Source organism: Platalea leucorodia (genome assembly GCF_965183815.1).
Source record: "Platalea leucorodia genome assembly, chromosome: 16".
Lineage (NCBI taxonomy): Eukaryota > Metazoa > Chordata > Aves > Pelecaniformes > Threskiornithidae > Platalea > Platalea leucorodia.
In genome coordinates, this window is record NC_138838.1 from 10,208,406 (window position 1) to 10,223,356 (window position 14,951).

The 14,951-nt window shown below is 43.1% G+C and overlaps 1 protein-coding gene across 1 annotated transcript in view; it reads left to right on the forward strand.

Moving 5' to 3' along the window:
- The window catches only part of AATF (apoptosis antagonizing transcription factor), a 57,715-nt gene that overhangs the window by 22,651 nt on the left and 20,113 nt on the right, over positions 1-14,951 (forward strand). The window contains exons 8-10 of the mRNA XM_082328592.1: positions 550-633; positions 11,676-11,743; positions 13,759-13,839. Coding sequence (XP_082184718.1) covers positions 550-633; positions 11,676-11,743; positions 13,759-13,839 — 233 coding nt within the window. The remainder of the gene's footprint in view (positions 1-549; positions 634-11,675; positions 11,744-13,758; positions 13,840-14,951) is intronic.

The following is a 14,951-nucleotide window of genomic DNA, read 5'->3' on the forward strand; positions in this document are numbered from 1 at the left end:
GGAAAACAAGGTTTGGTCTGTGGTTGTGCCCCTTCCGTGCCATAGGAAGCGATGCTCACTATATCTGCTTTTTGGGGTAGTGGCTACAAAACTTTGGTTTTGCTCTGAACTTTAGAATCTTTAACCCAGGAAGTCACTTCTAAAATCATACTGCATATAACCTACAGAATATGTTAGTAGTAAGTCTGTTATTAATTTAGTATTTAAGAATGAATAAATACTCAATTCTGAGAGATCATGTAGAATTACTGCATTTGCAAGATATATTTTTGCCATTACATTAAAAATATCTGTAGTATTTTGCCAGAAAGACTTTGCACAGTCCTATTTATTTCCCAGTAAAGGTATCATAAATCTATTTTGGCATTGGCAGCGTTTCTGCCTTGCCTTTAAATGTATTCCTAGTCCTTAAAAGCTTGTTATGTTGGGAGCTTTTGTCCATTCCTTCATATCTTCAAGTGTGTTTACAAGCTGCTGCACGTGATGTCATCAGAGTTAGGGACAGAAATATGCACATATGAGCTTTCAGTGTTTCCTTTGTGCTTCTAGGAAGTCCTCCCTGAGTCAGATTCCAACAGGCACCTGAAGGACATAGATGAGGAGATATTTGATGACGATGACTTTTATCACCAGGTAGGCGATGGTAAATCTGTGTTGGAATTACAGCTCCAGTTGGTTTTTAATACTTACAGAGCTAATGCGGTTGGTTCTGTGCTCTAAATTTCTCTTACCAGTGAAACTCAGTTACCTGTTTTAACATCCGAAATCTCTCTAGACACCTCAGAGGACTTCGCTCTCAACTTTCGATATAGGGCTGTGTGAGCTTAAACTTGCATTGTGGATGTAAACTTACTGCCGTTACTGGCACCGCTGTACTTGAGTGAGTCAGGGCTGCAGGATAAGGTCTATGCCTGTAGTTCTTGCTGGTGAACATTGCTACACAAGAGAAAAATTACTGAATTCTCCAAAGGTGACTGTTCTCGGTGGGTAGAGTCCCATTATGAAAAACGATTTTAGCAGATCCTCAAAAGCACCTAAGTTACTCTCATCTCAACCCAAATCATCTCATCTACCTACAGAATGAAGAAGCTGCAGGGCTTCTCTAGCACTTTTCTTGGAGTTGTGCCAGCTTGGATTTAGGCCAGTTATTCTTTTTATTTGTAAAATTCTTAGAAACAAGGAATCTGTACCCAGTGCTTGGAGGCTGCAGCTTAGGGAAACTTCGTGCTTGTAATTTATTTAATAAAATGACAATGCCAGCTTTATGAAATACTGAAATTGCCATATATTCAGGAGTATGATCACTGTGACTCCTTCCCCAATGCACAAAAAAGTGGTTTTGCTCTGGTGATCCACAGAGCTTTAACTTCAGGACTAAACAAATATCATTATACCATTAGAAAGGCAGAAATTTCTGATCAGAATCGTTATTAGAGTGGCTAGTAAAGTGTTAGGACAGTGGAAGAGAGCTGTTGCCATGTGACTGTGCTCTGATAACCGATTTAAGCAGAAGCATTTGAATACTTTCAAAATTTGGGGTTTCATGTACAGAGCCAGGACTAAAGATGAATAAAAAGATGTATTAAATTGGTAATTCTTATCTGTGTTTTACGGATAGGAAATACAGAGAACTTTAATGCTGCCCTTTTTTTCCCCTCCAAGAAGGTTTTCAACACACTTCCAACCCTGCTGCTATAGATGTCCAAGAAAATTTTTGCAGTAGACCTCACCTAGTGCAGGATTAGGACAATTTGAATATTTAATGTTTGTGAGGGATCTGTTCAGGGCAGCCTGCCTCAGAGCCAGGAATGTATTCCAAGCTAGCTCCTCTCCAGGCTGTGTATTTATTGTAAGAGCATTTCTGCTAGCGTTGCTGTGAATGGAGCAGCATCTCTTAGGTAGGTGGAGATGCCAGGCTCATCTGGGTAGGCTCTGAAACGGAGATCAGAGAACGCCTGTCTTGTTGGCACCAGTGGTTGAAGAGGCCAAATCTGTAACGCAGTGAGATAATACTGAGGTGGAATTTGGGGTCCGAGTGGACCAGAAGCCCAGCTCTGGGGGCCAAGTGGACCCTAAGAACACAGAACAAATTAAGCCAGTGTAACAAAATAGTGAAGTGGTCGAGGAGAAACAGCTGTGATTGACAGTCCATGGACCTGTGCAGAGAAGGTGCTTATTGGCTGTGAAATGTTAAATTTTTAAAAGAAAAATAGCGATAGATGAATGGTGCGTCTTTCCTTCTAATAACTTTAACTTCGATAAATCGTGATTTCAGAAATATGACTAGTCACAGCTTAGCTTTTCCCCTCACTGGTTAATTGGGGTGCTGGGGTTAATCTAAATTAAAACTTAAACTAATAGAGGTCATTGAGGGAAGAGAATCACCTGAGTAAAACAAATGGGTCTGCCAGGCACAACTGTATCTTGGCCATTTCCCAAGAGGGAAGTGGCAGCAAATTGGAGTTGTTTCAGCATTCGGTAGAGGTGAAGGATAGGTGACACCGTTTTAATGTACGGCACCTCCGGAAACATTCCAGATTGCATTCCTTGCCGTACCAACTGCTGCCTCCCGCGCACAGTGAATAGGAGCAGGACCAGCCAACAACATCTGGCAGCACAGCAAGGAATGGGTGCAACTTTCGAAACCCCATAGACTCTAAATATGGTGTTTAGCCTGGTGGAGGCTTTAATCACTTACCACTCCTTGGCAGCGGGCTACGACAGCTTATCCTAGCCTCGTACATCACGCACAGACATCTGCTGAGCCGCGAGGCAGCTACACATTCATTTTCCTTTCTTGCTTGTTTTTTTTTTTTTTCTTTTATCCCTCCCTCCCTTCCACCCTTCTCCTCTCCTCCCATCCCCAATATGCTTCTTGGGAGAGATGATCTGTAAAGATTACTGCTTCATTGTGTGCAAGTAATGGTGGGGATGCCAGCCCCTTGCCAGACACCGCGCAGCACCTGGTCCGCTGACCTGGTTAATGTCTTCTGTTGAGTGGGATTTGGCAGAGATTGGAGCTGAAGCCAATTCAGTGATAAGGCTAAAGAAAATGGCTGTATGTTTTCTGTCACCTCCCAATTAAATTGGTTTCATAAAGTGCTTTCCGTTATTTGTCAGGGTGGTAAGCTGAAGCTGAGCATTGCATTCAGAAGGGGTAGAGTGCATTCCAATAGAGCGCTGACGATGCAGCGAATGTGTTTTCTTTCAGATGGGTCATAACTGTGCAGCACTTTTGTGTGTGTGTGTGTGCGTGTGTGGATGTACATATACAAATAAAATGTAGAAAGGGAACTGGTTCTTCAGGAGTAATCGGCAGCAACGTCTCTGGCTGTGGGAGCTGAGGTTGCTCAGAAACTCTGACCGCTGTGCATAGTACTTATTGCAAAGTATGTGCGTACATTTCAATGGGTGCTTTTTTCTTTGTATTTAAACTTAGGTCCAGACTTCTTTTAGTATCACTTTCATTTTTCTAAATAACACTTTGTAATGATTAGTTTATTGTGATTACTGCTTATGGTTTATTAAAGGTAAATGCTCAGATAAAGAAGGACATTGGAAACCAACTTCTGTATGTTTCGGTGTGAAATTAAGCAAGTGGAAGTGAACAAGGTCGGATGAATGTGCACAAGTGAATGATAACAGAATAAGTAGCTCTACTCTCTTGTTACAGATTATAATACAAAACTCTTTAATGAATCCACAGGAAAAACAATTTTCTTGTCCAGGTCTTGGTATTCAGTGGAATTCACCACGTGGGGCTGGTGGAATTTTACGGTGATTCAGGATTTAACTCTGTTCTGTCTGTTCACCCCACTTTACCTTTTCTAATATTCTTCACTTGTTTTATAAGCAGTTATCATTTTTATTGTTGTGGCCTATGTTGAATGGTAATGTAAAGCTGAGCTGAGTAATGCAAGTGAAATATTTGTATTTAGGTTGCACTGGGTGGGAGTAGTTAAACTGTTTCCGAAGGATCCTCGTTACTGACAGCAGTGAGCGGCTAGACCCCATTTCCTTTTCTTCTATACTCTCATTCATACATGGTTTTAAGGAAAGAAAAAGGCTTTTTATTTTTAGAAGTCATATTTACGTAGAATTCATTACAGCTGATATTGCTGCATTAAGACTTAAAATTCCAGCCTGCTACCAGAGAGCTGCTGGTCTGACATGCTACAGTGGAGACTTTATTATTAGGTTGAAATATTCCTCTAGTAAAGGAGAGAGTGGAAATTGGTTTATTTCCAACAGGAATTAGGTTGGTGTTCATATGCTAAGCGTTCCACTGGTAGCAGCTCTTCCCAGAACAAATGTTCATCATTGATGGCAGCAGGTATGCCTAAGGAGAATTAGGAGTATACATAATCCCTTTTTTTCTCCGCTCTCCTGCTCCTTCCTCCCCCTGATTCGGGTTGTGTCATATGTCATCGCATTTTATAACAACCCACAATCATCGGTCTTGTCTATGATCACCACAACTTCAGAAGCTGAGCAGAGCCAAAGTGGATGGGGAACATCCAACGAAACGCTCAAGTCTTCCAAGAGCGATGGCAGCAGTTTGCCAGGCAGGACTGCCAGCAGGTCGGAGAGGACTGCCGTCCCTCAGCTACTGCATTATGTTGAAATGAGCTGTAGCTGCCTGGGATTTGCTCCCAAGGTGAGCATCCTTAAATGGTGAGAAAGAGGCTTGCTCCCCTTATCCATACCCTAATTACTTAGGAAAGGAGTTGATCCTGTAGAAAATGTTGTTTAATTGTAGGACTTGTCATTTTCTTTATTGGTGTCCCTTGTGGAGTGGCACTGTATGTGCCTGCCCACTCTTGCACGCTCTGTGTGAAAGATGTGGTTTTTACAAGCGAGCAAGAGGTCTCACTGGCTGCCTTCCTCCTAGCCTGGCGTTCAGAATGCCTGCATTAATCTGAGGAACCACAAAATGAACTTCCAAGTCTGAATCTCTTGTTAGGATACTTGTAGCTCAATTCGTTTCTCTTCTGGGTTGTACTTGTGTCTAAATCACATTGCATGGCATTTTAGAAAACTTCCTCTGATGGGGTAGATTTCTCCTCGTGTCCCAAGCAAGCGTCGGCCTAAAGCAGTTTCCTGGGCACATACCGTGATTTTCTCTGCCAGGTATTTGATAATGCCATAAACAAGTAATTACTAATCCAGTGAACTATTAAAAGTCGATAATGGTGAAGAATAGAGAGAAGACTGGCTTTCTGACAAGCTGGTTTACCTTAATTAAACTGGTGAGTGATTAATATGGACAGCTGATCTTGTGGCTTTAATTAGATGCATTTAGAGTTTTGTGTGAATAAGAGATGTCTCGAACCATCCCACAGGTTAATGGCAATACAATACTCTTATCACAGGCATGTATCTTTCAAATGGCTGGGTAGATGGTTAATAACACGTTTTAAAGCTTGATTTGAAACTTCTCTTAATGGGTTATTAGAAAATACGCAAGTCAATGCCTATTTTATACAAAACTGAATTTTAATAAAATGCTTTTTAAAAAGAGACTGTCCAGTGATTTCGTCTTGCAGTTCAGGTTTTTACATTATAAATAGATCGCAGGAAATTAAATTTTTAAAAAGTGTTTCAAGGGGATTTAAAAATAATATTTGAGCTGCAGTCTAAATTTTCTCTGGCGTTGCTAGAAATCCAAATGGTGTTACGCTACTACGGTGCGGGAGCTTGAAAGAGGAAAAGAAACAGCTTGTTTCTACACCCGGGCAGAATGCGGTGTAAAAGGTGTGCTGAATGAGTCCTGGACTAGAAGCAACCTTTTCATAGTTTATGCCGTTTTAAATAATGGTATGGTGTATAAATACGAAAAAGAAGGAAAAATTAATGTGATTTACCATGTCTCTCCAAAGACTAAAGGAGAAAAAAATTAAATTAGAAAGTGTTGAAATTACGTTGATAAAATGCAGCTTTGTCAACTTTCTGCTTGGGAGTAACTTTGCGTTTTCGCCAGGAAAGAGGAGAAGCATTTGGTGTTTGTCATCTTACTTCTTTACTTGGACTTGACAAGTTGTACTTAGCTTCTCTTTTTTTGTTTCCTACAGTGATTTTGTTAAAAAATAACGGATTTTAAACTGTTAAAAGATAACTTAACAATAACGCATTTTTTCAATGTGACGTGACGTGTCACGTTGCGGCTCGGTGAGGCAGGATGAAGGTAATTTGCCTGAGCTTTTGAAAGGATTCTGTGTTAAAAGATAGCGGAGCGCCGTTAGGAGACCTTCACACCACAATAATTGTTTGTTTACTGTCTCTAGTGACAAATACACATTTAGCTAGAAAAGTCCACATAAGCAGTTTGCAAATATTTTGGAGTTCCTCACTAATAATGTGGTTTTTTAGCCACGGAGTGACAGAGTGTTCTAGTAAAGGTAGGCAGCTGCCGGTAAACCTGAAGTCTGGGTTTCTCACGCTTTTCTCGTTGTTTCCGAATCCATGGGTAGTCGAATCTTATTCCGTTTCTCTTGCTTTCAGCAGGCGACTAAGATGGCAGAAGCGCTACGAGGTTCTGCTTTTCCATTGGTCTGCACAGTTGGTTTAAAATGAAGATTGTCGGCCCCTTGTTTGATATTATTGGCGCAGGGAGCCCGGCGGGACTGTTCTTACTTTCTTGTACAGCAGCCGGTACCGTGGCCGGGCTGAGACCGCGTCTCGCCTCTTCGCGTACCTGGCTCGGTGAATTCAAAGGCAGCGGTGCCACTTGCGAGACAGAGTAGGTGGCTTTGATGCACTGTAGCAGAAATGACCCGTGCCTTTACGGGCTTTTCTGAAGATTTTAAGAACATTAAAGAAAAAGTGTTTCTTTTGTTCCGATTATATTTCTAAGCTTTGTAAACTAAACTGTTTTCCTGTGATATACTATAGGTGAACTTTTGCGAGGTATTAATTTGCATTGGTCTGTGAGGGCTAAGAAAAGTGAGCCTTTTGTCACGAAGCTTATTTCAGCTATACTTAGCTCTTTGTCTCAACTGGAAATTCTTAGGGGTCTGCAAATCAGAAAGGTCAGCAACTGTAGTATTAGAAACACTGATAGATAGTGCATGAAAATGAGACCTAACCTCTAAAATGAAAATTGACCTCTAAAATGAGAAATGAATCTCTATTACCCTTGAACAACACCCTGATGGCATTTCTAAATCCCTCTAATTTTGTACAATGTACTTTGTGTGCATCTCTCTAACTAGTGTAGAGAGGGAGTCCTTTTAAGGTGAATTCTTTAGAAAGCACACATCATTGACTCCAGTGTAAATTTTAACAATGGCTTTGGTGTCAGCAAAGGTAGGTGAATACTAACGGCTTTTGAAGCTCTTGCCTTTGGACATGTTCTGCCTTGCTCTTTGTTAGCGGTTGCAGATTTTAAGCTCTCTTGTGTGGCCAGGACACAGGAGGGAGAGTCAGTTCCCATCTGCTCCCAGCCCTCCGTGAACACGGCTTGTGGGCCCTGGCAAGCCACGCGACCTCTGCGTGCTTTTCTTGCGGTTGGTAGCCCCTGGTTCTGACCAGGGAGTTTGACGGCGTTGGTTTTAATAGCAGAGCTTTGCTGAATTCAGAAACACACGTGCGCAGGAGCGCTCGTGGCAAGCATCACCGCTTCGTTCCAAAGACAAATAAAACTGATGTTAGCAACTTTCTTCTGCTTGCTATTGCCCGTTGTCTGCTTTGCACGTAGTTTGTCCCCCTGTTTCCAGCTTTTGGTAGGAGCAACTCGGAGTTGGTGGTTGAGTTGCAGGCTGCTGGACGTGGTTGCACTTCGTTGCAGGTAGGCAGTTGTGTTCATTTACGTGGGAGACTGAGCTTAGGTTTTTGAAGTTCAGGGAAGATATGAAGAGGTGAAGGAAGGAAAGCAAAAAAGGATATGTTTCAAATCAAAGCCTTTTGATGCTGAAATTGCCTGACTCAAACTCTGTCTTCACACATCAGGGCTTAATGCTGATAGTGATTTACTTACACTTCCTAGTTAATAATTAGACATTGGGAGACACCATATATCACTCCTAATGGAATATATGGGGTCTGATGAGAGTTTTCTGTTTTGACTAATAAATTTTAACCAGAATCGCCAAGCTTAATGAAATATTACAGCTTCGGAAGTGTTTTAAGTCTTGTGCTGTGAAAACAGTGTTGCTTTATTCAGTAAATGAATTTATCATTCATTCTGTATCCTGAGCCCTAGCTGGCTCTGGAGCATGGGCTGAATGCAAGACTCTGAACTAGAAAGCGGAAAAACTAATCAAATCCTTAAAGACCAAAGGCAGCGAGGCAGGTCTAGACTGACTTTTTCAGTGGTAGCCTCTGGCTACATCCACTTTTATTTTAGTAACCATTGTTAGCATGATTTATAACTTTAGCTTTAAGACGTACGCTATTTAGATGTAATAAGATGCTTCGCAGCTTTTATTTCTATTCCCTAATTTCCCTCTTGTCCCTGCTTTTTTCTACTTCCCCCTCGTCTTTGTCTCCCTCTCCTCTCCCAGCAGCGTCCCCAGTCCTGCAGTTGATGCTGCACTGAAAGAACATTTCACTGTCAGCCCCAAGGTCAACAAAACCGTGTCTGCCTCAACTGATGGCTGATCGGCTGGTGGCCTGGTTAGTGCAGAGGAGACCACCGTGTGCAGGGTTTAGTCTCCTACTGCTGCGCAAAGCTCTTCCCTGCTAATTCGGGTGAGAGGATCCTCTGTACGCAGAGGAGAGGACATGCCCCCCGGCAAATAACGGGATCCCTGCTGTCGCCGTGCAAAGTGGCACACAGTTCAACTCCGTGCCCTTCACAGCTGTCACGGGAAACACCGCCTTGCCCAAAGGAGAGTGATCCTGTCCGGCAAGATCCTGCCTGCTTCCCGGGTGCGGCATTAGGAACCTGCCCCCAAAACGCATCTCTTTCTAACCGGTGTGGAGATAGTTGTAAGAGCTCGGCGGCACTCCTTAGTCTGCCCGTCTGGAGGTGGTGGGCCACCAGGCAGAGCAAGTCCTGCTGAAAATGTCTTGCTGCTTCGTTCTCCCAGAGTGTAGGGCGTCCGTGCATTATTGTCCGCTTGCGCCTTAGCCTCTGCCATGACTACTCAGCAGTTTTTTCTGTGCATCGTGCCAAGGAAGCAAGATGAGAGGAGACAGTAAACACACCTTATTGCTGGTACAGGAAGAAACCACTAAAACCTTGCTGCGCCATTTCTTGCTGCTGTTAAAACCCTCCCTCCCACCTTGCTTTTGACAGAATATTGACTAGAAACCAAGATCCCATTTCTGCTTAGCCTTAAGGGCAGCTGTTTACAGAGTAGTGGTGTTACATAGGTTTACTGTGTCGTATGTCTGTGTAACACTGGATTTGGATCTTGTATTTAGCTGCCAGAAGTGACTGTGATGAAGTGGGAGAGATAAACTGATAGATTGTGTGCCAGAAAGATGTTGGGAATCAATCAGATAAACAGGGCAGAGAAGCAGCTTGCTGTTTTCTAGTGATAATAAACCAGTGGTCTCTCTTCCTGGATTTTTAAAATGTAATTGCTGCAGTAATAATCTCCAAAAATAAGCAAATAGAAAAAAAAGTCATGGCAGGGTTTTAATTACACTTGAATCCCTGGTTTTTTTTGTCGTATGATGTATGCCTTGAAGGAGAGGAAAGATATGGACAGGTATAAATATTATCATCTCTGTTGCTTGAGTGTCTCTTGAAAATACAAAAAGGGTCATAAAATGATACCCAGCTACCTTTATGGCATTTTTCTTTTGTGGGGTGCATACCTTTCCCCTCCCTCACTCCATAGTGGACTTAAGTGATCAGAAACTATGGGGGTCAGCGAGTTCCTCACGTAGCGCTGTGCCCGGGGCAGCTTTCGGCGTCAGCTGCGCGGTGGGGCAGCGCCGGTGCCGGGGGAGCCGACTGAGCGCAGGCTGCCCCGAGCGCAGTCGTGGTCAGGAGCTAAGCTGTGCTCAGAAACGCCGTCGTCTCACTTGAGCTGGTGTTTTCCTATACACGTCCCCAGCTGCCGGGGGGGATGCAGAGCTGCTTTCTTGTCCTCTTGCCTTGTCTGTGCAAGGGTTGGTCTGTGCTGTCTTGGGCCAGGACTTAGGCTGACTTAGTGCTGACTTAGGCCAAGACTATAGCCAGGACCATGGCTGCTCCTCAAGCCCTGCTTTCTGCAACTGATAGTGTACCTCGATTGACCACTGCAGTCCAGCTCTCCTACTCGAGAAAAAGTATAGGGGGGAGGAAAAGCGTCATTCATCCTTTCTTCTCTAGCATCTCTCTGGAATTGCCTGGACTCCCTGGTTTCCAGGTGGTTTTGTTTCAGGTCCTTTCTGAGCTGAGGCAGTAACTTCACCAGTGGTCAGTGAAATGCTGGCATCTAGAAAGTAGTCTGTGCCCCTCAGTTTTGGAGGGTTTATTTCTGTTCTTTGTGTTAATATGTTGGCTAATACCCAAGGCACAGCACATACAATTTACAGTGAGTGGTGATAAACATACAGCACTGGTCAAGTATCCAAAAAGGCTGTTCACAATGTTCTTTGGCTGCAGGAAGCAAAAAGGACAAAACCCAACCCTCAGGACATGAAAAGAAATAGAAAAGCCTGCTTGAGCACTCCTGCTCTAGCTATAAAAAATATTTTGCTGTGCTGTTCCTCAGAGCGAGCGTTACTGCCCAGCAATGCTTGACTTCTGTTTGGTGAAGTGTTTCGGTTCCCCCCTGCCCTCCCCACCCGACGTGTGGGGCACGACCTGTGGGGCAGAGGTCTTCCTGCAGATCTGCCTGCGTTACGTCTCTTGCCCATGGGAGTTGTGTACACAACAGCCTGTGAAGTTTCAGGCCTTTTTTTATCCTCCCAAAAGCCCAAGGAACAGTACCAGCTTCTGAAATACGAGCTGAGTTCTTCGTTTTGCCCCTCTGGGTGAGAAATGACCATCTCGCGTCAGGCTCAGCTGCTCACATCCCCCCGAGCTTGTCACCTCTTTGCCCTCGGTGGGATTGTGCACTTTGCTCGGGGCTCCTGGGAGGAGCAGTTACCGAACGGTTGGCCCATCCGACAATCCCAGAACAATCCCAGAGCAGGCTTTGCAGTGCCCCCAGGGATTCCAGTCCTTTGCCATTGCTTAGACTGAAGGTCATCAGTTTGCTTTGCCCATGTGGGGCTCCCTGTGCTTGGACCATGGTGCTGCTAAGTTGTGCCACTCTGGCTCTCCATAACCTTTTAGATTCTCTTCAGATGAATGATATGATGCTACAGGTCACCTAAATAAACCATGATGTGTTGAAGGGAAGACTATATTACTCCTAGATCCATCTGAAATTAACTTAGATACAGAAGCTCTTTGAAGTGGCCTTCGGTGTTATGCCCCAGTCACGTATTCCATGGGGACCTTTTTGGAAGAGGCCAATGAGCTACAGTTACTTACACTTTTAGCATAAGGTTCTGCTTCCTTGCTTGAACCTTTTCCAAGACATCAGCTGTTTCCCTTGGAAAACTCTGTCGTGCAGAGGAAATGTTAAAAAAGCCTTGGTTCGTGGCTTGGGGTTTGCGAGGGAATTTCAAGAATTGAGGGATACAGGTTCCCTTGGGAACTTGGCAGCTAATTTCCTAAGTCTTCTGAGAAACCAGTTTGCATTAACACGTCTTTACTGTGCTTTTAAATGGAATTGTTGTCTTTCTTCTAGCTCCTTCGAGAACTGATAGAACGTAAAACCACTTCATTGGACCCCAATGACCAGGTAGCAATGGGCAGGTAAGTAGGAGGTTGTCTGTAGTATCACTAGCTTCACCCCAGCATTGCATTCCAGTCCAGAAGTGCAAAACTACTTGTGGGCTTCCAGTCCAGTTCATTGTAGAGGGCAAAATGTTGACTGACTCTGCAGAAAGCACCTGGGTGTAAGAAACTGCATAACAAATTATTAGTCAGGAAAGTCCTCCTCTGTAACATATTCCTTAGTTATGGATCACACTGCCTCCGAGTTTGCCAGTCTTTGAGCTGTGCCCTGGTTTGTCTGCAATCCCTTGAAGATACTTCCCAGTTGCAAAAGGCTTGTTCCAGACTTTGGGTATTTCTGTCTCTCAGTGGTTCTGCGTGTGGCAGCACAAAGGGAATCCATAGAGGGGTGTCTTACCCGGCCCTAGCGAGGGGCAACCAGACGACGTGACTGCCCGCTGCTGAAATCTGGCCTTTTCTCATTATGAGCTCTGATTCGGCATTGTTTTAGAGGAGCAAACCTTCTGTTGTGAGATCAGTTAAAGCAATTCCTGGGTATTCTCTCTCCCAGCTGCAAGAAAAGATACTATACAATTAAAACAGTATCAGGGAATGTTTCCTGCATGCAGAAGTAAAATATAATTCCATGCAGGGAAGCTCTTATTTCTCTGTTTAATTCTATAGTTAGAAAATAAAGAATCTTCCAAATACCACTTAATGAACAGTGTACATTTAAATAGCCATGGGCTATAATTTAGAAAAGTGTAAAAGCAGAGGAAGGCTGAAAATGCTGGAGTAGGGCTCTCCACTGAAGAAGTGCTATGGGGGGTGTGTATGGGGAGGGGGAGAAAATGCATTAGGAAATTTTGTGACGGTGAAATAACTTTTATCCTTGTAAAATATTACCCAAATTTTAGTGCAATGTGTCAAATTTATTTTGTGTACGTCTGGAATATTATGGAAAGCTATTCACTATAATTTAACATGATATAGACAAAATTACATTTAAGTGGTGATTACATTGTACATTTATCTGACTTTACAATAAAATAGATTACAGTAATTAAGATTATATTAAGATTGCAGTAATTGGATTTTGCTAGATTTTTTTCCCTGATGTCGAGTTTTCATTGTATAAATCAGGTAAGATGACGCTCGTTTTTGTAAAAAAAATATTTATAACTAGTAGAAGTTTTCCCCTGCTGGAAACTTTTTTGACTTGATGAAGTTCTGTTTGAGGAGCTGAGCTCTCCCTTCTAAATACAGTTGGGGATGAGACAGCACTTTCTGAAAGTGCTTATTGCTTTTCTTTCTTTTGTAGTTTTGTGTAGTAATAGTTGGAGCATTATATAGGGCTTCTTGCTAGATTTGCCAGGTTTAAGTCAGAGATGGTGGGGAGAAATACTCGCTTATAATATTCAATATATTTTGCAAAACTGAGGGAGGAAATACATTCAGAGCATCTGCTGCATCATGGTAATTCTGTTCATGAAGTTAGCATAACCTGTCTCACTTAAAGAATCAGTTTAGGATGTAGCAGACCATCTATTCTGTTATGGGCTTTCTATATGCAAAACAGAAGTTATTCTAGTAATCAAGGCTGAAACAAAAAAGCAGTACCTGTACAGACATTTTTTACAGATTTTAGCATTTATATTTTCTAAAGATTTTATTTTTAATTCTAAAAATTCTTAGAAATATTTGGGAGTCAAGAAAGAATGAAAAATGGAGCCAAGCTTGTGGCCTCCCTGGGTTTCCCTGCAGGCAGAATATTCTCATGGAGCAGCGACTGTCCCATCGGGATCAGCAGGCCTGGTCCGTGTGTCCCATTGCGGCTGGGGTCAGGAGAAACGCTTACTGTTTAAATGCCACGTCCGTGGAGTGAAGCAGTACCACGGGCACTTGAAGTTTCATATTTGCTTTCCTGAGGTTCTGATCTCCTTCACTTGTGTAAATGCAATAGGTAGAAGGAAGGGCCTCAGACCCCAGTGTACCTAAGGTTTATTTTCCTAGTGGCTCTCAAAGTCGTGTAACTGTCGTTTTGCATTCCTCAGGCAATGGCTGGCCATCCAGAAGTTACGAAGCAAAATAAAGAAGAAAGTGGACAGAAAAGCCAGTAAAGGAAGGAGAATCCGGTGGGTGACAGCTTCTGCAAGAAGTTCTGATTTTGCCAAATAAAGTCTGACTGCGCTGGGTTGGCTCGGGGGTGCATGGGTAGGCTTGTTCATGCCTCTTAGGGCAAGATGTCTTGCTCTGGGGCATCCACTGGGGAATCTTAATGGTCTTTGAGCCTAGAGTAAGGGCTTAGCTGGATGCAGCCTGTGAGCATTGCCCAGATCAGTCTTGGCAAGAGTGTTCATCGGTCTCCGAAAACACTGGAGAGAGGTGTTCAAATGTCCCTAAGTGATTTGGGGCTGTAATTTCCAGTGAAAGCCAATAAACACCTCTTGTGCAATATATATTTAGCTGACTAAAACATGGATAGCAGCTCTAGGGGAAGATGGGCAGAAATGCCTCAGTGAGGTAGATGTCTCTTTCCCGCTGACTGTCAACTGGAATTTGGTGTCTAATCTCTCTTTATTTTTCTAAGTCCCATTGCAGCTTTCTTTAGCTTCAAAGCATTTCACATCCTGACTCCTGGATCACTAATTTGGGTTGATCTCTCCTGTTGTGTTTGAATCTTCCATGCAGCAGGGTGGGAAGGGAAGCGTTCTGGAGAGGACAGGTTTTTTTTTTTTTCCCCTTTGCAGAGCTGATATATTAGTCTCCCTGAGTTTAGCATGACTGCATGATTTGTAGTGGAGGAGGTGTTTGTGGCAGGGAGGCATGCTGAAAAGCTGCACCGCTTCCTGAAAAATCCGCAACATTAACCATCCTTTTGTGAGTAAACTATAAATCGTGAGTTTAGATGGCATCTGATAGAAAGTCAGTGGAGTCAGTCTGGGTCAGGCCTAGCATAGCAATTTTTAAGATAGATGTCATAAGATAATTTATTAAAAGAGGGAAGAGCTACTTTGTTGGCCTGAAAAGCCTATAATTATTGACTATCAATATTCTTTTCTGTCAGCATCACACATAATTGGATATATTCATGATTCAGTCAAAACTACTGACAACATCACACAACTGAGTCAGACTCGTAAACCTCCAGCAATAATGGGGAAGTCTCTCATTGTGTGCAATCTGTGCGCTTCAGCATTCCTGAGAGATCAGCTATCTCGCCAAGTCAATTGCCTCTTAGATCTTA